Raw genomic sequence first — 22,442 nt, forward strand, 5'->3', positions numbered from 1 at the left:
GGAGGGAGGGTGCGCTGGGGACGACGGGGGGTGGTGGGGAGGGGGGGTCTGGGGCGGAAGCTGGGGCTGAGTAGAAGGCTGAGGGGTCGGCGGGAGGGGCGGAGGGCGCAGAAGGCACGGAGGGGAAGTAGCCGCCGCCTATTGAGCCGGTGCGGTCTGCCGCTGCCGCTGCTGGGTCGGCGGCAGGGCTGGAGGGCTCGTCTGTGGGCGGCTCGTTGATGTTCTGCGCGGGCAGGGTCGGGGGCGCGGACGGTCCGCCTTGCAGTGTTGATTCTGGCCGCGAGGGCTGGCCGCTGTTGGGGACCGTCTCGGCCGTGGGCGATTTGTATGCTCCAGCTCCTCCTTGCCCAGCGCCTTCCAGCTCCTTCAGCTCCGCCTCGAGCCCTTCATCGTCCTCCTCCGTCGCCGCAGGCTTCGCGGGCTCCTCAACCTTGGGGTTCGTCGCGTTCGGGTCCTCCCCAGCCTTCAGAGCCTTCGCTATCCTCAGCGCGTGGAACTTCGCGAACTTGCTCTTCGCCGCACACTCCCCCTCCAGCGGCGCCCAGATAGCCTGCACGTCCAAGAACGCCGCGGCGGCCTGGAACGTGTCCGCCGTGGCCCTGGTGACCTTGTCCGCGCGCTGGGCTGCGTCCGCACGCTCAAAGGTCTCCAGCGCGAACTCCTCCATGTACGCCTTCGCGGCGAGGTCGTCTACAACGGCGTCGTTGGCGGCGTTGGTGGACTTGTAGGCCTCCAGCTTGTCCATGAGCTGGATGGCGTAGGCCTGGACCTCATCGTCGGTCGTGTGCAGCTGCTTGTTGAGGATGATCTGCAGGACGAAGTACTCGAGCCAGTAGGCGGCGACGGGCCGGTATTTCTCGAGCTGCGCGGCGCGGGTTGCGAAGCGTTGGACGTCGGCGGTCTTAAGTTTGGCTGGGATGGGCGCCGCCATCGCGGGTGGTTTCGCGGTGTGGGTTTCTGCTCAGGGTGTTGATCGGTGCGAATTGAGCTCTGCAATGCTTCTAGCTGAGTGCGATCGCTTTTGGGTGATTGAGGTGCTGTGGTATAGAGAGATTGAGGTGTAGGAGCAGACTGCAAGTAAACAGCGTCATACCAGACCCCGCGAGCTGGAGCTGGCGCTGCCACGCGAGCTTCACAGCAGCTTCCCGACCCGGCCTCGTGCTCCCGAGCAGCAGGAGAAGCCACGTTGATGTTACATATAGCCGCATATATACGAGCACTCAGGTCTCCTACACGTGCTCACCAGCAAGACCAATGCTGTAAACTTGCAACACAGGCTAAGTGCCATTCTCCTAACACGCATCCACTACCTCAAGTCACGCAGCCAAAATGCATCCCAAACCCGTCCTAGCAGCCGCGGCCTCTCTCCTCCTCGCGCCCTCCGCCCTAGCCGCCGGCCTCTACGGCAAAGGCTCGCCCGTCCTCCAACTCGGCTCCAAAGACTTCGACGCCAACATCAAGGCCACCAACCACACCAGCATCGTCGAGTTCTATGCGCCCTGGTGCGGCCACTGCCAGAACCTCAAGCCCGCCTTCGAGAAAGCCGCCAAATCCCTCTCCGGCCTGGCCAAGGTCGCCGCCGTCAACTGCGATGAGGAGGCCAACAAGCCGCTGTGCGGCCAGATGGGCGTGCAGGGCTTCCCGACTCTGAAGATTGTGCGGCCGGGCAAGAAGGCTGGCAAGCCGAGCATTGAGGACTACCAGGGTGCCAGGAGCGCTAAGGCAATTGTGGACGCTGTTATCGACAAAGTCCCGAACCATGTGACGCGGTTGAAGGACTCGGAAGTGGATAGCTGGGTGGAGAAGGAGGGTCCCAAGGCCATCCTGTTCTCTGACAAGGGAGTCGTCAGCGCACTCTTGAAGGCGCTGGCCATCGATTTCCTGGGCGGCCTTGATGTCGCGCAGATCAGGAACAAAGAGACAACAGCGGTGCAGAAGTACGGCATCGACAAATTTCCCACCCTCGTCCTCCTCCCAGGCGAAGGCAAGGAGCCCATCAAGTACAGCGGCGACATGAAGAAAGAACCCCTGGTCGCTTTCCTCTCTCAAGCCGCCTCTCCCAACCCCGACCCAGCGCCCAAGAAGGCCAAATCCTCCGCCAAAAAGGACAAGAGCCAGAGCAGCAAGGCCTCCTCTTCCTTCTCCAAAGCCTCCGCCTCCCACGCCAGCTCCGAAGGCTCCGCGTCCCCCGCCTCGCAAACCGCCGAAACGCTCGACGAAGCCTCCAACCCAACCGCCTCCCCCGACCCCCAAGTCTCCTCCCAAAAGGCGCAGAAACCCATCTCCGTCCCAACCCCCATCCCCACGCTCCCCGACGGCCTCTCCCTCCAACAAAAATGCCTCAACGACAAAGCATCAACCTGCATCCTCGCCCTCCTCCCCGCCTCCAACACCCCCACGGAGTCCTCGACGCACGCCCTCGCCGCCCTCGCCGCCCTCGCCGAAATCCACCACAAGCACGAGTCCGCCAAGCGCAACCTCTTCCCCTTCTACCAGCTCCCCACAACCAACTCGCAGGCCACCGCCCTGCGCTCCCTCCTCTCCCTCTCCGACGGCGTCGAGCTCGTCGCGCTCAACGGCAAGCGCGGCTGGTACCGGCACTTCGCCGGCGAGCCGTCGGCTTCCGCGCTCGAGGCCTGGATCGACGCCATCCGCATGGACGACCTGGCCAAGGGCAAGCTGCCGGACAACCTGGTCGTTCCGCGCGAGGCGCTGCCGGCGGAGCCGGTGCAGTTCGAGGCTGCGACGGACGACCCGGAGGCGATGAGGGCGAAGCTGAAGGAGTCGTTGCCCGAGGGGGTGGATTTTGAGTTCGAGGAAATCGATGATGAGGAGTACGAGAGGATTATGGAGGCGGGAAAGAAGAAGGCGGGTGAGGAGAAGGTGGAGAGCGAGCATGATGAGCTTTGAGCCGTGACTTGCATTTCTAGCTGTGAAGATAGCGTCTGTACGATTGAGCGGTGCCTCACTTCTTCACGTATTTGGCCTTCCCTGGGCTTTGTTGGACACTGTTTCTGGGGGAAGGAAAGACTAGCGTTCATATTACCTCAGACACATCGTGGCGGAGGCACGCGTCACTCGATGAAACCAGAATGCATTTTTTCCATTTTTACACGACAAAATGCGGTAGTGTCAGAATGCGTATATGACAATGAGCATCGCTCAAACAACGAAATCGATTCGAAAAGACTCTCGCGAGCCGCCAAAACCCCTGCCATATCTTGACCCGAAACGCCCCCGCTGTGCCGCTTTTCGCAAAAAGAGAAAAAGACGGTAAGAAATCCCTGTTCGGAATGATGCTGTGGCGAGCCGGATACACGTCCCTTGGGCGCTCTGCCATGTGCTGGCCTGTCGATTGTGTGTCGAAGCATGATCGATCCCGCTGCTGTTGCTTGTTGCATGCGGGACGTCTGTTCGTATGTCTGCTGGGGGAGTGGGCAATCGGTTGCGTGATGTCTTGACTCCCCTGCCTTTCCCGTCCCCGACCTAGCCATCCCAATCCCCAAACCATTCATGACATCGTGCCCATACCATCCCTAGCCCAAGCCCAAACCCAAACCCCTAAAACCTCCCACCACTGCCCCTCCAATACTCCCCCTCCTCTTCCTCAGGCGGATGCAGTCCCAGCCCGCCCCTAGCCCTCTGATCGCGCGCGTCGTACCCGTGATCACGGCTAGAGCTATTCTGCCTGCTCAGCGGCATCTTAGGCGTGCTGAACGACGCGTTAGGCGGGTTGTAGCGGCGCTCGCCGGAGACGGGCGGGGGCGGCGAGACGGAGCCGAAGTAGTCGCGCGTCGTCGCGCGGCTGCTGTTCTGGCGGTGCAGGATGGGATTCGTGGAGCCGGAAGAGTCGTGGCCGGGACGGCGGGAGCTGTAGGTTGGGTCCGGGGAGTGGGTTTCTGAGTAGCGGGGTGGGTTGTGGCGCGAGTGGGCGTAGGCGGGGTCGGAGTCGTTCTGGAGGGGGCTGCGGTAGGCGGATTCGGGGGAGTGGAGGAAGGTCTCGGAGGAGTCGGTGATGTTGGGGCTTTTGCGGTCGGGGTTGTAGGAGAGTGGGCCGGAGATGGTGGCGGTGTAGCCGGGCTTTTGCATTTCGAAGGTCGTGTTGTGGTGGCCGTTGTCGTAGTTGTGGTATTCACGCTGGGAGGGAGCGCGCATGATGTCTGTTCTGGCATCGAGGGAGACGAACTCTTGTCGCTTGGTGAAGCGGTGGGTGAAGAACTCGAGCCAGGCGGGGAAGATCGATGGTCTGGTGAGAAAGAGGAAAACCTGTACGCCGGCCAGAGAGAGGAGGATGAGCACTGCGACGACAGTGGGCTCGTTCACGCGATAGTTGGCCGCCTCGTCGAGGCATTTGTTCTTATCGGTTGGGTGTTGCGCGAGGCACATTACCCAAGGCATGATCTTTTCGACATCATCGGGGACCCTCGTTTGCAAGCCATCCAGATAGACGAACACAATCGCGAAGAAGATGACATCCACGAGGATGATGGTGCAAATGATGATTCCACGCCATTGCAGCCAAAGGACCTTCTTTAGTCGCTGGTAGACTGCGCGTGCGGTCTGTGTGTGGACACTGCCAGTGTAGCTTGGGAGGCCACTGCCGGAGGCGCTGGTGGAGTTCGCCGGGCTGTCGACCCAAAGATTCTTCAAGTAAACGTGCATGCAGTATCCGAAAGTGATCAGCTGGAGAATACCAGCAATGCCAGCCATTCCCATCAGGGGGCCCCAGAAGTCGGCCATGGAGTCGGCGTGGTTTACGTGGCAAGCGCTGCCAAACCGGAAGCTGACACCGGTGAGAGTCATGGTGACCGTGAAGAGGATAGCCGGAATGCCCCAACCAACGACCTGCGAGACGTAGAAGAACTTGCGACCAGGGACAATGTCCCAGCAGATCTGCAAGTTCATCGACAGAGCACGAATGCAAATCCACATGGCGGCGCACAATCCGCCAGCCACGATGAAGGCACCGCTCCACGCGCATCCCATCGACGAGTACATATCGTTTGGTGTAATCGCGTCGTAGCATTGCTCAGGATTCGCGCCCAGGGGTATTGTGAAGCCAAGGCAGATCATGATGACTGCAATGATCAAACATACTGACAGGTAATGACTCCTCGTCTTCTGTGTCGGCAGGACCATGTAGCTCAACAGCATGAAGACCAACAATATCAGGCCAACGACGTTCAACCATTCTGAAATGTCATTGTATGTTGTGAAGTTGTCTGAATAGGCCCACTGTGTTGCCGGACAGGGCAGGCAACATGTCGGCTTGCCAGGAAGGATGTCTACAGGCGTGCAGAACCGGCCCTTGATGACTGTATCGTGTCAGCACGAGACCACTGCAATGCGATAATGTATTGATCAAACGTACATCCTCCTTCGGTAGGGAAAAGCGCTTCGTCCAGGAACGGGGCAAGACAGTTGCCCAGGAAAGGCGATATCGTCGAATTATCCATGCTGTGTAAGTATACTGGTTGATTTATAGTAGTGACGCCGAGAGCGTCTTGTATAGGGTAGCTGTGCGATTATTGTCTTTCAATGCGATGGTCGTGAGATTTCAATCGTGAGTCGTTTGATAATGATGCTTTTTGGTTGGCCTCCAGGTTAGATGCGATATGTCCAAGTCCAGATGTCGAGGGTACAGTCGTCATGAACCCATGACCAAATGCTTCAGCCCAAGGAACGCAACCTGCAAGGCCTCGCCGAATTCGCTCGTTTGAGTTGAACCGCCCCAACGGTCTTACAGAGGCTTACAGGAGGTGTGGGAGCACAGCAGAGCCAACATGCAAGAGAACGTATCGAAGGCGGGCCCCACGGAAGGAGGAAGTAAAGAGAGAGCGCTCCAGATGGGCAGACAGTTGACAGGATATGCAGCCGATGAGTAAAAGGTGTCTGCAGCGCCGCCCCGGGGCAGAAGGTCTCTTAGGCAGGTAGACGAGCTGACAGGCAGTAGCGGCAGTGGCGAGGGCGCTGTTCAAGGCGCGAAGGAATGGTCCTACACATGCGAGCGTGCGGTGCCGCAGGCCAGGCACACGACTCAATATTACAATACGCCCGCCTACCAAGCACCCACCCCAGGACCATCACGAGGGCGTGCGAACTAGCAAGAGCGAGGCGCCTGGAGGCGGCACTCCGCACGCGGTCGCCAGCGGGCTCGAGCTGGACGCCGCAGGGCACAATCCCTGTCCAGGCATCGTGCTTGGTCGTCCGAATGTGACATGGCCGCTGCCGACCCGCCTGCGAGCGCGAGAGACGTGAAGAGCGTTGACCTCTGGGCCTCCACGCGCGGCTGTGGCACGAGCGTTGCACCAGTGAGACAGGCTAAGCCGGTTCCTGGTCTACTGCGCGATGCACGTTTCTGTGCCCCTGCATTCGATGCCGGACCAATGCAACGCAGCCGGTTCGCTTCTTCGCCAGGATTCGCTAGACGGCTGCAGGGTGTGATGGCCGACTGAACGCGCGAATCGGAGAAACGCACCTCACGGGTCGAGGATGCGGGCGACGATGGGTAAATGGCATGCGGCTGGAGTGGGTATTGTGGCAGGCTGAGGGCCGTCTTGGAAGTGGCACTGGCGGCGAGCGTGTGCACCCCGGCAACACATCGTCCGACAGGCTGGCGAGGACGACCACCCAGAGCGGAGGAGCTGCACGACCATCGTCTCACCTTGTCCGGCGCAGAAGGTTACTGGCGACGGCCGAATGCTAGTGGGCCGGGTGTGCTGGCAAGTCCAGGGACGAGTATGTGCACGAGCACGATGGCCATGGCTGAGCTTTGGCGGCAGTAGCTGCGGATAGGCCCTTTGGTCGCCGGGGGGGCCCACCACGCGAGCTCCAAGCGCAGGGTGCTGCCGGCGCGCCTGCGAGTGAACATCGAGGGCAGGGATGTCGCGCAGCACGGCACTGCGGCCAGACAGCCGCGATTTGACGACCTGGTGCAGGCGCGAGTAATACATACTCGCTGAATGTGCGCCGGCCAGCTCCGCGCCCGCGATTTGAGATGTGGCGGCGGGTCGTGACGGCGATCGAGATAGCCATTATGGCATTTTTATTGCCGGGCTCTCAGCTGTGGCGCGTCGCGCAGTCGCAGCGCTGGGCACTGGCTGCGCTCTCGCTGTGCAGAGAGTTGAGGCCGCCGCTCCGCTACTGCAAGCCCACCGTGCTGGGCGGGCATCTCGAACAAAGGCAAAACTGCGCCGGGCGATTTTTGACACACGCACTCCGCCCTTCACGTGGAAATGGCGCGTCCTCAGCGTGCGCCGCACGTACATACGTATGCTTCGCTTCTTGAATTTTGACAGTTCGCGCAAGCGTACCGCGAGTACTGCATCACCCGCTCTGCGTAGCCCTCGCGCGAACACGGTACGGATGTGTGGAGCAGCCTTCCGGCGGACAGGCGAGGCTCGCCGTTGCAATCTGAAGCACTCCTCAAACGCTTTGGACAAGGCCGAGGACCTTCCGGTTTCGGCCATAGGCCCGTCCTTCGTGATCCTTGGAGTAGACACATCGAGAATTTATCTCAGCCGATCGTCAAGGAGCCATTGCTGTGGGAGTCAACGCTTTGGAAGGCTCTGGTGTACATGCGGCGCAGCTGGTGCTCGCCGCGCGAAGGACGCCGCGTCGGCCAAGGAGTTGGGGGTCACGCTTCTGTCATGTCTCGAGTATTACGTCTCGGACGCAGCTTCGCCTATGTACGAAGCAGAAGGAGGCGTCTGCGACAAGGCGGGTAATAGATCGATGGGCCTTCAGCCTGCGACCCAGACCTCGTGCCCTACAGATAGGCGTCGCAAGCGAGTAATGCACGCGTGGAAATCACCCCGTCTGTGCCTTGCTGCCACATGGACTTCATATATATAAGTTTTCGCCAGAGAACAACAACCAGATTTGAGGGACTCGGATGGCGCCAAACTCCGCGGAGCATTATACTTTGTGGACGCCAGCTAGAAGGCGTCCCGTCGAACGCGACGCGAACACGAAGATCAGACAGGCACCCGATATCCGAGGTTGGGCATCGACCGTCGGAAAGTCTCGCTCAGGGCTGAGGGCAGAAATTGCATCTTTGCCCACCGTGCCCCTAAGCGAAGCCAAAGACATGGTCTTGAAGTCAAATGGTCCCGACTCTGGGGGTTGAAAAAGTGATGTGGTGTTGGCTGGGAGACGATTCAGAAGAGCTTTCGACAATCATGCAGTTTCACACGACTATCGGAGTTGGTTCAGATTCCACATGTAGAATACGCAAATTTGAGGCGCTCGTGGTATTCAAATGTTCGCATTTCAAGTCCCGATGAGGTGTTGTTGATGTGGAGCATTCACTTGCCAAGCTTGACTGTCTCATACAAATCTGGGTGCTGTTCATGTACGTAGAGTTTGTCTACTCAAGTATTCAGCCTGAAATGTTAGTTCTGTTACCCTTGGTATGCTGTGCTACAGGCTACGGGTTCCGGACCCGAAAATCACATATTGATGCTGCGATGGTCAGCCAAGGTAGTCAGCTGAGTGCTTGGGGTTTCAAAAGGTTCGCTTATATTCAGCACACCTTGTCGAAGCGTCGTATTGTTGACTTTTCTACCGCGCTGGCCTTTGGCGAAAAAAGAGTTATGTTGCACCTTCAACACGCCCGCCTTGGGCTGCAAGTCATCCCCTTTTCAATTGAGGAAGGCGTGGATATGCCGACAGGAATTTTGAGTCGAATGATTTCCGAGCATCTAGATTACGATCCGGAGAGGTTGCTGCATCACAGAGACCGATATTCTGTCAGGGTTTTTGGGCCGGCTGACAGCAGGCACTTCGATGTCCTGGTAGAGGCAAAAGCGACCAAAAGAGCCTGGATCATTCCTTATAGATATTGATCCCGAGATGGACAGCAAACATGGCTATGAGAAGCTTGTGACCAAGTTAGCGGGAGCACCAAGCAATGTGAACAGGCGCGGGTATTCCACGCACCAGGAGAATGTAAGTGCCGATGACCATGAGTTCCCATCCTCCAGCTTGCACCTTGCCAATGGCCATCAGATGCTGTTGACGAAAGTAACGAATGGCTCCAAGCAGTGTCACGCAAACCGCAGAGCCGTGAAATATGCAGGAAATGGGTTTGCTAAGGACGTAGTACCCAAAAACTGGATCGGGTGTGGGGGAGTGTTGCAGGCGGTACAGCTGTGCAATGACTACACCCAACATAGCGAGTGCAAGGGAAGTACGTAGGTATCCCAGAAACGTACGCTCATTGGCTGACCAACGTCAGTTCAAGATTAGGAGATGGTGCGAGAATGAAAATGTTGCCGCCAGATAGCACAAGCGTTGCACAGGGCTTACCTAGGTGATCTCTGCAGTCATCATGGGGTACTGTGATCCTTACATGGTGCCGCCAGAACTTCTTCACTGGGTCGTACCAATGCAGCTCCGCGCTAGGAGGAGTCAGGGCTCGTGAATGCCATCGGTGGCCGGGCGATACGTCTCGCAGCTCTGTCGCTTCCCGCTCGTCGTCACTATCTGAGTCTGCATCCGACCTCCTGGTGTGTGCTGGCTCGGGCTCGGGCACGGCCTGCTCAGAAGGCGTATGCTGTGACAGTGACTTTCTCTGTCTGGGCTCCTCTGCCATGGAAGCCGCGCGTGACGGAGGACGAGGTCGGCGGTTTTACGTCAGAACATGCTACCGAATTTTTCTTCCACCACTTATTGGTAATAGCAAGACGATAGAGGGTGGATACTATGGTGAGGAGTTGGGAGCGTGGACAGGACTTTGCGTAGTGGAGGCCATTGGGATGGTGTTGGAGGTGGAGCAGGCGTTGCTCGTAAGGCCGAGACTAGCGGCTGCGGGAAGGCGGGAAGCTGTGGGGCAGCGCCGGCAGCGCGCTGAGAGAGAGACAGCGCGCGAGCGATGCCGGGCGTGTCGGGCCAGGCAAGACAGGCTCTGATCTTAGGTATTCTGAGGGGCGGGGGGGAGCAGGGCCTTCGCAAAATCCCCTTGTCGCTCGTTCATCGCCTCGGACGTGCTTTTCATCTGTCACTCGATTGCGAAATCGGCCAGACAACCGTCTTTCTCGCGACCAGGGTGGCGGATCTTGCACGCGGCGCGTTCCGACACTCTCAGAATTCTGCCCATATAATCCCCGCGCGGCCGACACCAGACGGAACTGTTCATTCGCCGCCTGCGGCGACACCACAAACGACAAACCACCGCCACCACCATGGCCTTCTCCAAGTCTACGAGGATCATCATCCTACTGGTCATCGACACCATCTTCTTCCTCCTCGAGCTCTCCGTCGGATATGCCGTCCACTCGCTGGCCCTGATCGCGGACGCCTTCCACATGCTCAACGATGTCCTTTCCCTCTGCGTCGGTCTCTGGGCCGTCAAGGTCTCCAACAGCAAGCCGAGCTCGAACGTGTACACATACGGATGGCAGCGCGCCGAGACCCTCGGTGCGCTGGTCAATGGTGTCTTCCTGGTAGCCCTTTGCGTTAGCATCTTCCTGGAGGCAATTCAGCGCTTTGTCGAGCCTCAGGAGGTCTCGCAGCCGAAGCTGATTCTTATTGTTGGATGCTTGGGCTTGGCTTCGAATATCATGGGTCTCTTTCTGTTTCACGAGCATGGACATGGGCACAGCCACGGCGGACACAGTCACGGACCCGGCGATGAGATCGCGCAAGCCGAAGAGGGCCATGCTCATGACCACGATCATGCCCACGGAGAGAATGCCACCCACCAGTCCCCCAAAGGGAGTCAGACCACCGCTGTGGAAGATCAGGCTTCCCCTGCCAGGTACCAGAACCGCAGGCACAGCCGCTCTGGCTCCAGATATTCCGGTTTCGACGACATCCACGTTAACCCGAACGCATTCCGCCAGTCCATCATTGCGGCCAGCCGCTTGGAGGATCTTGAATCTGAAGATGACACCGACAACGACCAGGCTGCGGAGGACGACGAAGATGATACCCACACACATGCTCAGTCGAGCATGCCTCTCTTGAGCGGGCAGCACGCGGGTTACGGCAGCACGAAGCGCAAGTCGATAGACCACAAGCAGCACAGGCACGCTCAGCCGAAGGAGCAGCAAAGCGGTGGCCACGGCCACTCTCACGGTGACCTCAACATGCGCGGTGTCTTCCTCCACGTTTTGGGTGATGCCCTCGGTAACGTCGGCGTCATTGCCACCGCACTCTTCATCTGGCTCACCGACTTCAGCTGGCGCTTCTACATGGACCCTGCCATCTCGCTCATCATCACCGCTATCATCCTCGCCTCTGCTATCCCGCTTTGCAAGGCTGCTTCTCGCATCCTCCTCCAAGCTGTTCCCGCCGGCATTTCCGTCGAGGACATCAAAGCCGACATCGAGGACCTTCCCGGCATCGTCTCCTGCCACCACGTCCACGTCTGGCAGCTCAGCGACACCAAGCTCGTCGGCAGCCTGCACGTCCAGGTCGAGTTCGACTTCAAGGGCGAGGGCTCCGCGCGCTACATGGAGCTGGCACAGGCTATCCGCCGCTGCCTGCACGCCTACGGCATCCACTCCTCCACCATCCAGCCCGAGTTCTGCCTCGACCCCGAGCACGACCACAGCGGCAGCACCGACGCCGGAGACGAGCACATCGACAGCCCGCAGGGCTCGTCTGCTGCCCGCAACAACTCCAACACGAACAGCCGCGTCGCCAGCAAAGCGGGTAGTGTCCGCGAGCCCGACGCCTGCTTGCTCGAGTGCGGAGACCAGTGCGGGCCGGATAAGAGCTGCTGCGCGCCGGCGCCTTCGCAGGATTCGCACGATGGTCACGACCATGCCCACTAGTCTTTCCTTTTGTTTTCATCTTTTGTTTTGAGCATCTGCTGTTCTTGCTTTGTACAGTACCTGACATCGCCAAATGCTCCTAGCGTTTCTCTGTTAGCTCCTCTGAATGGTGTACGATGCGGATCGAAGGCGCACAGGCGGCAACGGCCTCGGGGAACGGCCTTATAAAATTAGAGTACCCTGAAATACATAATACCACTGCAACCCCACCTCGCCTCGCCCTCCCTCTCAAAACCCCCAAACACCCCCCTCCCCCTCCCTCCCCTCCCCCAGCCCATTCGCCCTCAAAACCCCCACCGCCCTTTCAACCACACTCGTCATGAAATCCTTCCCGACGACAACTCCCAGCCCCGTGCGCGCCATCTTCGACGCGTCCGGGTACAGCCACGGCAGCGCGCCGCAGCCTTCCAACGCGCGCATGGAGTCCAGTTCCTCGCGCGAGAAACCCGCGCCGACGACAATGGCGCGCGGGGCCGTGGTTTGGGAGGCCGTGGCGTTGGTGCCGAGGTGGGAGGAGGGGGGCGTGTGCGTGCCGGCGAGGAGGGAGGGGAGTTCGGTTGCGACGGTTTGGGGCGTGTGGAAGACGTGGGCGACTGGAGGGGAGGGTTAGGGGGGGGTTCAACGGGTGGATGTTTATTAGATGGGTTTTTCTTGACGTGGTTGGGTTGGGTGGAGTTTGGGATGATGGTCGGGCTTACCATAGTAATCAGGGCTGAGGGAGGGGTGTTTTGTGAAAGAGGCGGCCATGTTGGGGTTCTTGCCGCAGAGGGCGATCGGGATGGGAGCCATTCTTTGAAGGGTTGCGCGCATGGAGGTTTGGAGATGCGGAGGCGTGAGCGATTGTTTTGCGCTGAAGGAATGATTTGTTTGAGAATTTGTTGGATACGAATGTTATCTCAGAGATGCTGTGCTATATGATTGCGACACGTGTGTTCAAAGGTAAGTTGGGACGTCCGTTGTTTGCAAGTCAACATCGTCATGTCGCCGCAACGGGTAGAATGCATCGGCTGTCCGAGTCCGACGGGTGGATAGATCGTTCCGTTCCCGAGCATCTGGGCCAGGAAAAATCGCCGAAGGCATTTTCAAGACGCTAATGGTTGATTCAAACTTGCTTCAAATTTTGTGGCATGTACAGGAAAGCACTTGCGCAACGGTATACGACTGTCATTCAGTCTTGATACCTTCGTAGTCGTGAATGTGATCAGATGTGCCTGGCGGTCAGTGCTTTTCCGTGCTCCACACGTGATGCCCGGCTTCAGCAGCCAGCGCTGGCTCATCCAACTCGCAAGCGCAGCATTCTCCTTCCAACCCTGCAGCAACCAACACTTTTGTTCAGGGAATTTGATGCACGGCAAGATGTCTGATATCAGGTCTTTATATTCCAGCCACCGGAAATGATTCGACCTCGCTCCCCGATAGCGATGCGCGTCCCGACGAGTCACAGCGGGTGAACCACGCAGCGACAGTATCAACAGCGCGCACCCCGTACACTATGGGCGCGCCAAATATTTGGATAGGCACGAGCAATTCGGCCTTCTGTATCCTTGTCGAGTCCATCCTACGATACCCTTGGGGTGGGTGGATGAATGTTGACCAGCTTGATGTGAAATATACCGAGGAAGAGCATGGAGTACACTTCACCACGGAAATTGCATTCAGATTTCATGCATTATGTCTCCTAGGAGAAGTGCAACGATAAATTCGGTCGAGCACAGACATCCAGAGATTGTTTCGGACACATGGCTGCGCGATCCGAACCTGGGCATGAGCAACATTTCTATCCGCAGAGTATCTGCCGAGCGCTTTGGTCAAAACATCTCTAGAGCATGGAAAGTTGCTCGCGTGCGATCAGCACAATCTTGAGATACTCCACATTCAGTGCGTCGCTAGAACGTCTGCGACATTGGACGGTCTGATGAACTCGACGAAAGTGAGGAACCATCTGCTTTAGCTCTCTATTTTATGCCTTTCGAGCCTGAAGGCACCTTGAAGGTCTGTACGGATGGTAAGTTGCTTCCTTTAACATTACACGTACCGGTCCCTTGTTCATCAATACAAAAAGAAAGAGCATGGAATCTCATCTGCTGCTATCTCCTTCATTGGAGAGATTTGGGAATCATGCCACATTTCCTACGTTGCAACTTCACAAGCACGCGCTATCGAGCACCTTTTGGCCACAGCAGCAATCAAAAATCAGCCACCGATCCGCGCAATGTGCTTCAAGGCTTGATGGATTCCTGACTATCGCGAGCCCACAAAGTCTGGAAGTCGGTTTCCAAACCTGGTCATGCAACAGTCAGCAACACGAACCAAATGCGCGGCTTCAAGCCGAAATGATTGCCACTTATGGATTGATGATCAACAAGGCCAAGATTAGAGCAAGGGGCGACATGGTGTCTCTTGACACGCCGCCGATACCACAGCCCAGCCCTGTGCGAACCTGCCAGGGGCGTCTGTGGCTCTCGCCTTTCTCTCTGCTGGAGCGGGAATGTTTTGGCTCGCGCAACCAATCGCTCGATCGGCGAGCTCCAAGCTTCCGAGCGGGGGCGACGGCTCGATCGGCGAAGCGTGCCCCAGGGTGTGTGTCAGCAGCGTCTCCAGCCTGGAGGCAGTCCCGAGCAAGCATACAGCGAGTGCCAACCCACTGGGGGAGCTCGAGTTGTTCTGGAGAATCTCTGCAAGGCCCTGTGGACGGTGCTGGCTGCGAAATTCTCTGCCGTTGAGCAGCCAACAGCAGTGCGGAGGCATTCGGGCGCGTGGCGGGCAAGCGCGTTCTTCGGCCTCCTCCCGCTTGGAGGCCCCAGCTGCGACGAAGAGCCCGCCAAGAGCCCTCCCACCACGCCGTTGACTTCACTCTAGGGAGATAACAAGATAATTCACTTGCGGAGCACCGGCAGGCTGCCGGCATTGTCCTCCGTCACTTTGTTCACTGCGCAAACATCACTTTCATCGCGTGGAGGCTGTCTGCAGACCCGTGACACCACGCTGGACCGTGCACGCTTGGGCCAGCTCAGTTAAGTTCCGCGCGCCTGCTCTGCTCATTTCTTCCAACTCCACAACTCCGTCATCCATCACACCCACAGCAATCCGCCGTAGACGCATCGTCGAAGCGCGTCGCAACTACGACGCCCGTCCTTCCACCATCACCACGACCTTTCCCTCCCCACCCCACCACGATCCTACGCGTCGAGAGCGGACGCTACACGTCACGAAGGCCCGCAAACGCCTCGGCAAGCGTCTCACGTAGTCGCCGTCATGTCTGAGGAGACTCCCATCACCGCCCCGGTCGACGCGCAAGCGGTAAGTCACGGTGTGGATGCGCGTGGGGTAGCGTCGCCAGGACTGACACACGCACAGCCTGCCTCCGAGAACCAGACCACCGAGAACCCGAAGCCTGAGGGCGAGGCACATATCGCAAAGGAAGACGAGGAAGCTGCGGGCAAGCCGGCCACCACTGAGGCCACTGCGCCTGACGGCGACAAGCCTGTAGAGGTCGCAGAGGGCCCGTCCGAGCCCGCCGACGATGCCACCCCTACCACGAACGGAAAGGACAAGAAGAGGAAGTCTGTCGGCGGCGTGCCGGAGCACAAGGGCAAGAAGCTCAATAAGAAGAAGTCGATGCCCAACTTGCAGCTCGACTGCAAGCCTGGCGACTACTACTGGGCTAGGCTGAAGGGCTACCCTCCGTGGCCTGCCATCATTTGCGACGAGGAGATGCTCCCCGAGTCGCTCCTTGCTACCCGCCCCGTGAGCACCACCAGAGCCGATGGCTCTCTGCGCGACGACTTCAAGGAGGGCGGCAAGAACGCCAAGGAGCGCACTTTCCCTGTGATGTTCCTTGCGACCAACGAATTGTACGTAATTCGTCAGGCCTTCACTACTGATTCATCTCACTAACATGATCCGCAGCACATGGCTCGTCAACACCGGACTCTCCCCGCTTGATCCGGAAGAGTGCAAATCCAAGCCCAACGCCAAGATGACCAAGGCTCTGCAGAGCGCTTACGACATCGCAAGCGAGGGCCACGACCTCGACTACTTCAAGAAGATTCTGGCTGAGTTCCAGGAGGAGTCCGCCCGCCTTGAGGCTGAGGCTCAAAAGAAGCAGGAGGAGGCTGAGGCGAAGGCTGCCGCTAAGGCTGAGAAGGATGCGAAGGCGAAGGATAGCAAGGACAAGAAGAAGAGCCGCAAGAGCAAGGGTGGTGCTGACGATGAGGATGTCGATATGGAGGATGCGGAGGCGCCGAAGTCCTCAAAGAAGCGCAAGAAGGATGCTGGCAGCGACGGCGAAGGGCCTCAGGTACGTGGAGACTCGAACGGGCGCGACGAAGAACTTATTCAAATACTGACAATCGGCAGCCTAAGAAGACGCCCAAGGTCACGAAGCTTAACGCACCTAAGACTCCGAACGGCGACTCAACCCCAGCGAAGAAGGCCTCGAGCGCGAAGCCCAAGAAGAAGGTCACGGCGCCCAAGGCTGAGGAGGAATCTACCGAGGAGAAGAAGGAACTCACTGAAGCCGAGCGTCTGGACCAGCGCGAGAAGGCCATTCTCTACCTCCGTCACCGTCTCCAGAAGGGTTTCCTCTCCCGCGACCAGGCTCCCAAGGAAGAGGAGATGTCCGCGATGGCCGAGTTCTTCGGCCAGCTGGAGAAGTACGACAATCTCGAGCCCTCCATCATCAGAACGACCAAGATCCACAAGGTCCTCAAGGCCATTGTCAAGCTTGCCTCTATCCCCAAGGATGAGGAGTTTGGCTTCAAGAAGCGCAGTGCCGATCTGCTAGAGATCTGGAACAGGCGCATGGAGAGCGAGGGCGATGCTCCTAAGCCGGCTGCTGACGAGAAGGCGCCCGCGACCAACGGTGAAGCTGCCACTACCGCTGCCGCCTCTGAGGAGCCCACCACTGGCGATGCCGCCGAGGGCGCGGAGAAGGTCGAGGAGTCCGCCGAGAAGGCAGCAGACGAAATCGAAGAGAACGTCGACGAGAAGAAGGACGAGCCTGCCGAGGAGAAGTCTGAGGAGAAGCCCAGCGAGGATGCCCCCAAGGCAGACGCCCCTGCTGAGAAGACAGAGCCAGCCACCGAGGAGAAAGAAGAGGCAGCCGACGGCGACGTCAGCATGATGACTGCCCCCGAAGAGCAGTCTTGAAGGAACTGAATATTCCCAGCCCTGCTGAAAGGTGCGAACTCTTTCAGCGACGCCTGAGGCCGAATACTATGGAGCTTTTGGAGTTTTGAGCAACATGAAAGTTGCGGTTTTGTTCGTACATGGGTTCAGCAATGTCTTGGTCAGAGAACAACGACCTGGGATCTGCGATGCGATGCTATGCGGTGCGACTGGCGAAAATGCCTTACTTAGCTTTTGTTTTGTCCTCTATCCGTACTCTGTACTATAGGAGGCGTGTTCATGCAAAATGAAAAGATTTCCATCAAGGTACCCTTCCGAGTGCTCTTGCGCGGGCTTATGAGCCTGGTTATATTTCCACAGCATCAGCGCGCTTCCTAATCTGTCCGCTGGACAATTGCCAGAAGTGGCGCATGTTGAGATCATGCTCATAACGGAATTGACATTCGCAAGGAACACTTTCCTCTTTGGTATTCCGACCAGGATGTCAAAAGGCTAATTGCCAGCCCTTGTCGCCAAGCTCGGCTATCGAAGTCGTCACATCATTGGAGGTGCGGCTCTCGTCAAAGCACGACATCCCTTTGCCTCCACTTGATTACATGATAATAGAATCGGTGGTATATCTGCCTCTGCTAGTCATCGCTATCTGAATGCTAGGGAGTATATCAGCATTACCTATTCCTAGCTTTCGATATAACGGATAGCTTCTTTCCCTGGTGACTTGCTCCTCCCAGAACACCAACACAAAGACCGATCCAAGATATCCAACATCATGGGCGGCGGCCCAATAAAAGAACATGTGCTCATCGCACTCCCCCTCCCAGAACCGACTAGCCTCCTCGACGACCTCCGCTCTCGCTTCTCCCACATCGACATCACCTACCACCAAGCCCACCCCGACCAAAACACCCCGCAATCCATCTTCGCCCCCGCCACCGTCCTCGTAACCTTCAATACCCTCCCCGACGATCCCTCCGCCTCCGCTCCAAACCTCACCTGGCTCCACCTTTTCTCCGCCGGCAGCAACCATATCCAGCAGCACCCCATCTACACCCACTCCAAAACAACAATCACCACCTCCTCCGGCGTCCACGGCCCCACCATCGCCGAATGGGCCGTCCTCACCCGCCTCGTCCTCTCCCGCAACTACAAAACCCTCTACGAGCTCCAAAAGCAGCACTCCTGGTCCTCCCGCGCCGCAGGCGTCTCCTCCGTCCGCGACCAGGTCGGCGCCACCCTCGGCGTCCTCGGCTACGGCAGCATCGGGCGCCAGATCGCGCGCGTCGCCCGCGGCCTCGGCATGCGCGTGCTGGCGTACACGGCCACGCCGAAGGATTCTGCGGCCAAGCGGCGCGACGGCGGGTTTGTGGTGCCTGGCACGGGGGACGTGGAGGGCGAGATTCCGGAGAAGTGGTTCAGCGGGCTGGGGAAGGCGGAGCTGCACGAGTTTCTGCGGCAGGGTATTGATTGGTTGGTTGTCAGCGTGCCGTTGACGGAGCAGACGCGGGGGTTCTTGGGGAAGGAGGAGTTCGAGGTGTTGAAGGAGGCCGGGGGTCCTGCGTTTGTAACGAATATCGCGCGCGGGCCGATTGTGGACCAGGAGGCGCTGGTTGCTGCGCTGAAGGACGGGACGGTCGCGGGCGCGGCGCTGGATGTGACGGATCCGGAGCCGTTGCCGGAGAGCAGCGAGCTGTGGGATTTGGAGAATGTAGTCGTCACGCCGCATATTTCGGGGAGTGGGGTTGCGTATGAGGAGAGGGCGTTTCAGGTGCTGGAGGTGAATTTGGGGAGGAGGGAGAGGGGGGAGGATTTGATTAATGTTGTTAAGAGGGAGAGAGGGTATTGATTGGTTGAACATGTGAGTGCCCAGTACGATCTTTATGTAGTTGATTCTGGCTTAAGAGAATCGGTTTGATAGATTGATCGGGAGCTGCAATGACCGAGTCGTATTTGGTATCGCTTTTGACTTGGTGACTATGTTCATGTTTCGACACATATTTTTCTACATTTCAGGAGCCTGATCCGACTCCACATCCTCTCTCTACTGTGGTTCCTCATCCCCAAACTTCTCCCACATCTCCCTAACATCAAACCCGCAGACCTCTGCTTTCGCCACAATCGCCCTCGCCTTCCCCACAACCGGCACGTCAATCATCTTTCCATCCAGCGTCCAAGCACCCCGCCCTTGCTCATCCGCCTTGCGATCGCAAATCAGCACCCGCACAGCCCACTGCACCTCCTTCTCCTCCGGCCCAAACACTCCCTGCACCAGCCTCACCTGCTCCGGGTGAATGCACTGCTTGCCGTTGAACCCAAACCGCCGCCCGTTCTCGCTCTCCGCCCGCAGCGCTTTCACCCCAGCCTCGCCGCGGAAGGTCGTGCTGACCAGGTCGAGCGCGGACGGAATCTCGAAAGCCCTCGCGGCCGTGACGATCGCGCTGCGCGCGTACGTGAATTCGTGCAGGTCCGGCGTGCGCGTGATGGACAAGTCGAGCGCGAAATCCTCCGCCGCGAACGTCAGGCCCGACAAGTAGGGGGAGGCGGCGCAGATGCCGTTGAGATCCGTGATGGCGCGCGCAGACTCTATGAGCGCGATGATCTTGACGGGGTTCGGGGAATCCGGCGCGTGGCGATCGGGCAGGGCCTGGCGTAGCACGTCGGTGATGAAGTGCAGGTCGCTGGGGCGGTCAACTTTGGGCACGACGAGGGCGTCGAGGTGCGTGCCGCGCAGGATCGTCGTGAGGTCTTGCAGGGCGAAGCCGGAGCTGACGCTGTTGATTCGCACGGCTTGTTCGCGGATGCTGGGGGCGCGGTCGCGGTTTAGGATGGAGAGGATGTTTTCGCGGCTTTCGGGTTTCTTGCTGGGTGTCACGGAGTCTTCGAGGTCGTAGGCTATGCTGTCGACGGCGAGGGAGCGGGATTTCTCGAGGAAGCGCATGGAAGAGCCGGGGACTGGTGTAGGCGTGTGTTGATTAGCATTCTGTTGATGAAGCTAACTGTGGTGTGGAAATGATGTTTCCATCGAGCCGAATCGTGATGGCTCAAATAAAACCGTCGATCACGGAAATAAACCAATTCTCCCAAACAGCACCTTTACAGCCAGAGCACAGTTTGATGAAGCTGTTCCAAGGATTGCAACGAATCGCAAACGGATAGCAATGACCTACCATATAATTGTGCCCGGCGTACGACTTGTTGTGCAGCACTAGACATGATTTCTGCTCCTCTGAAATCAAAGAAGACACTGTCAGGTATCGAAATGAGCAGCTGAGCCTTCCAATGGCCTCTTAATAGTATTGAACACAGTAATGTCGACGAAAATCAGCGTGTAGCAACGCAGCACGGTAGTAAGTGACGTCGTCGGCGATACCCGGGAATAATGCAGCGCGCTAGACCTCCGCATCCCCAGAGAAGCCAAGCCCGATGACGGCGCCGACATCGCGTGGGCGGCACAGCCAGCGGTTGATCTTGAAGGACGGGGTCAAAGCACGGCCACGCAGATAGACCACCGACAAAGCGGCAAAATCTCATCCGGATTGCTTTTGATCTGGCTGGACTTTGAGAGCGGCACTCGGCACTGGACGGGACATGCAATTGCCGCGCCACATCCAGGGGACATCGCTCGAGGATCTACCATGCATCCAGATCTCACAAGACGAGCCTGTCTCTCCACGCAATAGGCTTTGCTCCAGCCAGAGATATCAGCCTGGGCGGTGCCTGAATCGCGTGCGGTGTCACTGTGTCAAGCAGCTGAGGACAAGAGGGTTCACGCTTGGTCCCAACTATATTTAGGGATCTCCGTCTGTAGCTGGAAATGGCCCTAGCCTGTGCAGACCGGAAAATCAGGCCCCCTAAAAGACCCTGCTGCCGGCATCCTGCCGCAACTCTGGCCCAGGCACCGGCCAATCCAGCTCGTCCTGAACTGTCACCAATCTCCTTTAGTTTCATCCTCGACCTTCAGCCCGCCCACTCGACTACAACCTCACCGGTCGAGCCTCCCACGTGCCATTCCATGATCTGGGTGGGGCTGTCAGCTTTTCCTACTCCGGAAAATGAGAGACACGCCTTTCGAACAAGCTGGCGAGGTGAACTTGTGGCTGCGCTACGCTCGAGGGGAGACTTCACGCCTTGACTAGCAGTGGCCCAGCGAGTTGCTCGACCTTGTGCACGGCTGTCTTTGTTCCCAAGAGTACGGTGAGGCGAATAGCATGCCCCTTCCTATTTGACTCACGTGTTCCCCGTTTCATTTCCTTGTCCCAGTCCAACCCTACCCATCTTCTTCGTCATTCTCTGAAGAGCCTCACTCGGACGCAAACGTTACCTACTCTCACCACTTACTACTTACACACCTTCGCCATGCGTGCCTCTACCATGATCTTCGTAGGCATGGCCGCCTATGCCTCCGCCCAAGACCTCGCCTCTCTCTCCAGCCAGCTAGCCTCTCTCACCAGCGGCACAATGCCTACCGACGACGCCTCCCTGGATGCAGCTCAGTCCTCTCTTTCGTCCCTGCTACCCTCTCTTGAATCCGCAGCATCTGCCGCTCAGACCTCGTTCGCATCTGGCTTCGCTGGCCTGGACCCTGCCGCCCAATCGAGCGTCGCTGCCGGCCTCTCTTCCCTCGGCATCGACTACGGCTCGCTCACTGAGGGCGTCTCTGGCGCGAGCCAGACCGCTGAAGCTTCTGCTTCGCAGACCGGCGACGACGACAGCTCCGCACAGTCGACCGGCTCTTCTGACTCGACTGGTTCTACCACCGCCGGCTCTTCCGCTGCGTCGACTGGTAGCGCCTCTGGACAATCTGCCTCATCTACCGACGCTGAGGGCATTGCTGCCGCAACCGCCATCCCCATTGCCGCCATTGGTGCTGGCCTTGCTCTCATTGGCATGTTGTAGAGTGACAACACTTTCTTCGAAGCAAGGATGGAGATTTCGTGTACCGTGTTGCGGACAGAGCTCTCACGGTAGGGGCTACTTCTATATCTAAGATCGATGAGTCGTCTTCAGAGCACTTCGCGACATACGCTATGTAAAGACATGTATCAATGACGATTTTAAGACAGCGAAAACTTGTTGTTCAATCTCACGTGTGCCCATGTAAGAAACTTTTCTCTCCTGCCACCTCACTGCCAACCTCACTACTCTCAGTGTTCGTTTCCACATGACTCGACTGTTCAATGTCTTCAGTGTCAACCGGAAGCAAGCCACACATCTCAAGTGAACGACAACCGGCCAAATCAGCGCTCATCCCAGCGCCCCGAGAGGTCTGCTTCATCGTCACCACGAAGCAGACCTCACTCCTCCACTCCCAACGATGTAACGCTCGCACTCACGGATCCGTTTGCACCGCCCACTGCGCAGTGAGGCAATGCACGTGAACGCAACATCGCGTCGTAACCTCCAGCCCTATTTATTCCTCTTACTTTCCTGCCGCTCAGTCAATCTCTTCATCTTCGTCGACAACCTCCCACCTTCTTCCGCCAACAACCAAGCTCAACAACAATTACAACTACACACACAATCATACACTGCACG

The 22,442-nt window shown here is 58.1% G+C and overlaps 10 protein-coding genes across 10 annotated transcripts; 5 read left to right on the plus strand and 5 right to left on the minus strand.

Moving 5' to 3' along the window:
* Window positions 1-931, minus strand: WHR41_07091 (uncharacterized protein; the record flags this gene model as incomplete). The annotated part of the gene is made up of 1 exon (XM_069375696.1): window positions 1-931. A coding segment is annotated over one exon (931 nt), but the record flags the coding sequence as incomplete, so codon positions are not given.
* A 398-nt stretch (window positions 932-1,329) lies between these two features.
* On the plus strand, window positions 1,330-2,910 carry WHR41_07092 (uncharacterized protein; the record flags this gene model as incomplete). Its single annotated transcript, XM_069375697.1, has 1 exon — window positions 1,330-2,910. One exon carries the CDS (start codon window positions 1,330-1,332, stop codon window positions 2,908-2,910), a length of 1,581 nt encoding a protein of 526 aa, XP_069226942.1.
* Window positions 2,911-3,561: 651 nt separating this feature from the next.
* WHR41_07093 (uncharacterized protein) lies at window positions 3,562-6,039 on the minus strand (the record flags this gene model as incomplete). The annotated part of the gene is made up of 2 exons (XM_069375698.1): window positions 5,372-6,039; window positions 3,562-5,315 (listed from the first exon to the last, which is right to left on the minus strand). The coding sequence occupies exons 1-2, from the start codon at window positions 5,454-5,456 to the stop codon at window positions 3,562-3,564; spliced, it is 1,839 nt and encodes a 612-aa protein (XP_069226976.1). The 5' UTR covers window positions 5,457-6,039.
* Window positions 6,040-8,161: 2,122 nt separating this feature from the next.
* Window positions 8,162-9,752, minus strand: WHR41_07094 (uncharacterized protein). The gene is made up of 3 exons (XM_069375699.1): window positions 9,310-9,752; window positions 8,941-9,224; window positions 8,162-8,880 (listed from the first exon to the last, which is right to left on the minus strand). Exons 1-3 carry the CDS (start codon window positions 9,593-9,595, stop codon window positions 8,827-8,829), a joined length of 624 nt encoding a protein of 207 aa, XP_069226943.1. The 5' UTR covers window positions 9,596-9,752; the 3' UTR covers window positions 8,162-8,826.
* Window positions 9,753-10,184: 432 nt separating this feature from the next.
* Window positions 10,185-11,780, plus strand: WHR41_07095 (uncharacterized protein; the record flags this gene model as incomplete). The annotated part of the gene is made up of 1 exon (XM_069375700.1): window positions 10,185-11,780. The coding sequence occupies one exon, from the start codon at window positions 10,185-10,187 to the stop codon at window positions 11,778-11,780; it is 1,596 nt and encodes a 531-aa protein (XP_069226944.1).
* Window positions 11,781-12,008: 228 nt separating this feature from the next.
* WHR41_07096 (uncharacterized protein) lies at window positions 12,009-12,569 on the minus strand (the record flags this gene model as incomplete). Its single annotated transcript, XM_069375701.1, has 2 exons — window positions 12,009-12,373; window positions 12,479-12,569. The coding sequence occupies 2 exons, from the start codon at window positions 12,567-12,569 to the stop codon at window positions 12,009-12,011; spliced, it is 456 nt and encodes a 151-aa protein (XP_069226945.1).
* Window positions 12,570-13,070: 501 nt separating this feature from the next.
* Window positions 13,071-17,215, plus strand: WHR41_07097 (uncharacterized protein). Its single transcript, XM_069375702.1, has 4 exons — window positions 13,071-15,080; window positions 15,138-15,634; window positions 15,690-16,080; window positions 16,140-17,215. Exons 1-4 carry the CDS (start codon window positions 15,036-15,038, stop codon window positions 16,929-16,931), a joined length of 1,725 nt encoding a protein of 574 aa, XP_069226946.1. The 5' UTR covers window positions 13,071-15,035; the 3' UTR covers window positions 16,932-17,215.
* Window positions 17,216-17,679: 464 nt separating this feature from the next.
* WHR41_07098 (uncharacterized protein) lies at window positions 17,680-18,753 on the plus strand (the record flags this gene model as incomplete). Its single annotated transcript, XM_069375703.1, has 1 exon — window positions 17,680-18,753. The coding sequence occupies one exon, from the start codon at window positions 17,680-17,682 to the stop codon at window positions 18,751-18,753; it is 1,074 nt and encodes a 357-aa protein (XP_069226947.1).
* A 195-nt stretch (window positions 18,754-18,948) lies between these two features.
* On the minus strand, window positions 18,949-20,222 carry WHR41_07099 (uncharacterized protein; the record flags this gene model as incomplete). Its single annotated transcript, XM_069375704.1, has 2 exons — window positions 20,075-20,222; window positions 18,949-19,859 (listed from the first exon to the last, which is right to left on the minus strand). Exons 1-2 carry the CDS (start codon window positions 20,118-20,120, stop codon window positions 18,949-18,951), a joined length of 957 nt encoding a protein of 318 aa, XP_069226977.1. The 5' UTR covers window positions 20,121-20,222.
* A 1,041-nt stretch (window positions 20,223-21,263) lies between these two features.
* On the plus strand, window positions 21,264-21,803 carry WHR41_07100 (uncharacterized protein; the record flags this gene model as incomplete). The annotated part of the gene is made up of 1 exon (XM_069375705.1): window positions 21,264-21,803. The coding sequence occupies one exon, from the start codon at window positions 21,264-21,266 to the stop codon at window positions 21,801-21,803; it is 540 nt and encodes a 179-aa protein (XP_069226895.1).
* Between the last annotated feature and the right edge of the window lie 639 nt (window positions 21,804-22,442).

This window comes from Cladosporium halotolerans (genome assembly GCF_011745625.1).
Source record: "Cladosporium halotolerans strain TM138-S3 chromosome Unknown Sca31, whole genome shotgun sequence".
In the NCBI taxonomy this organism is placed as follows: domain Eukaryota; kingdom Fungi; phylum Ascomycota; class Dothideomycetes; order Cladosporiales; family Cladosporiaceae; genus Cladosporium; species Cladosporium halotolerans.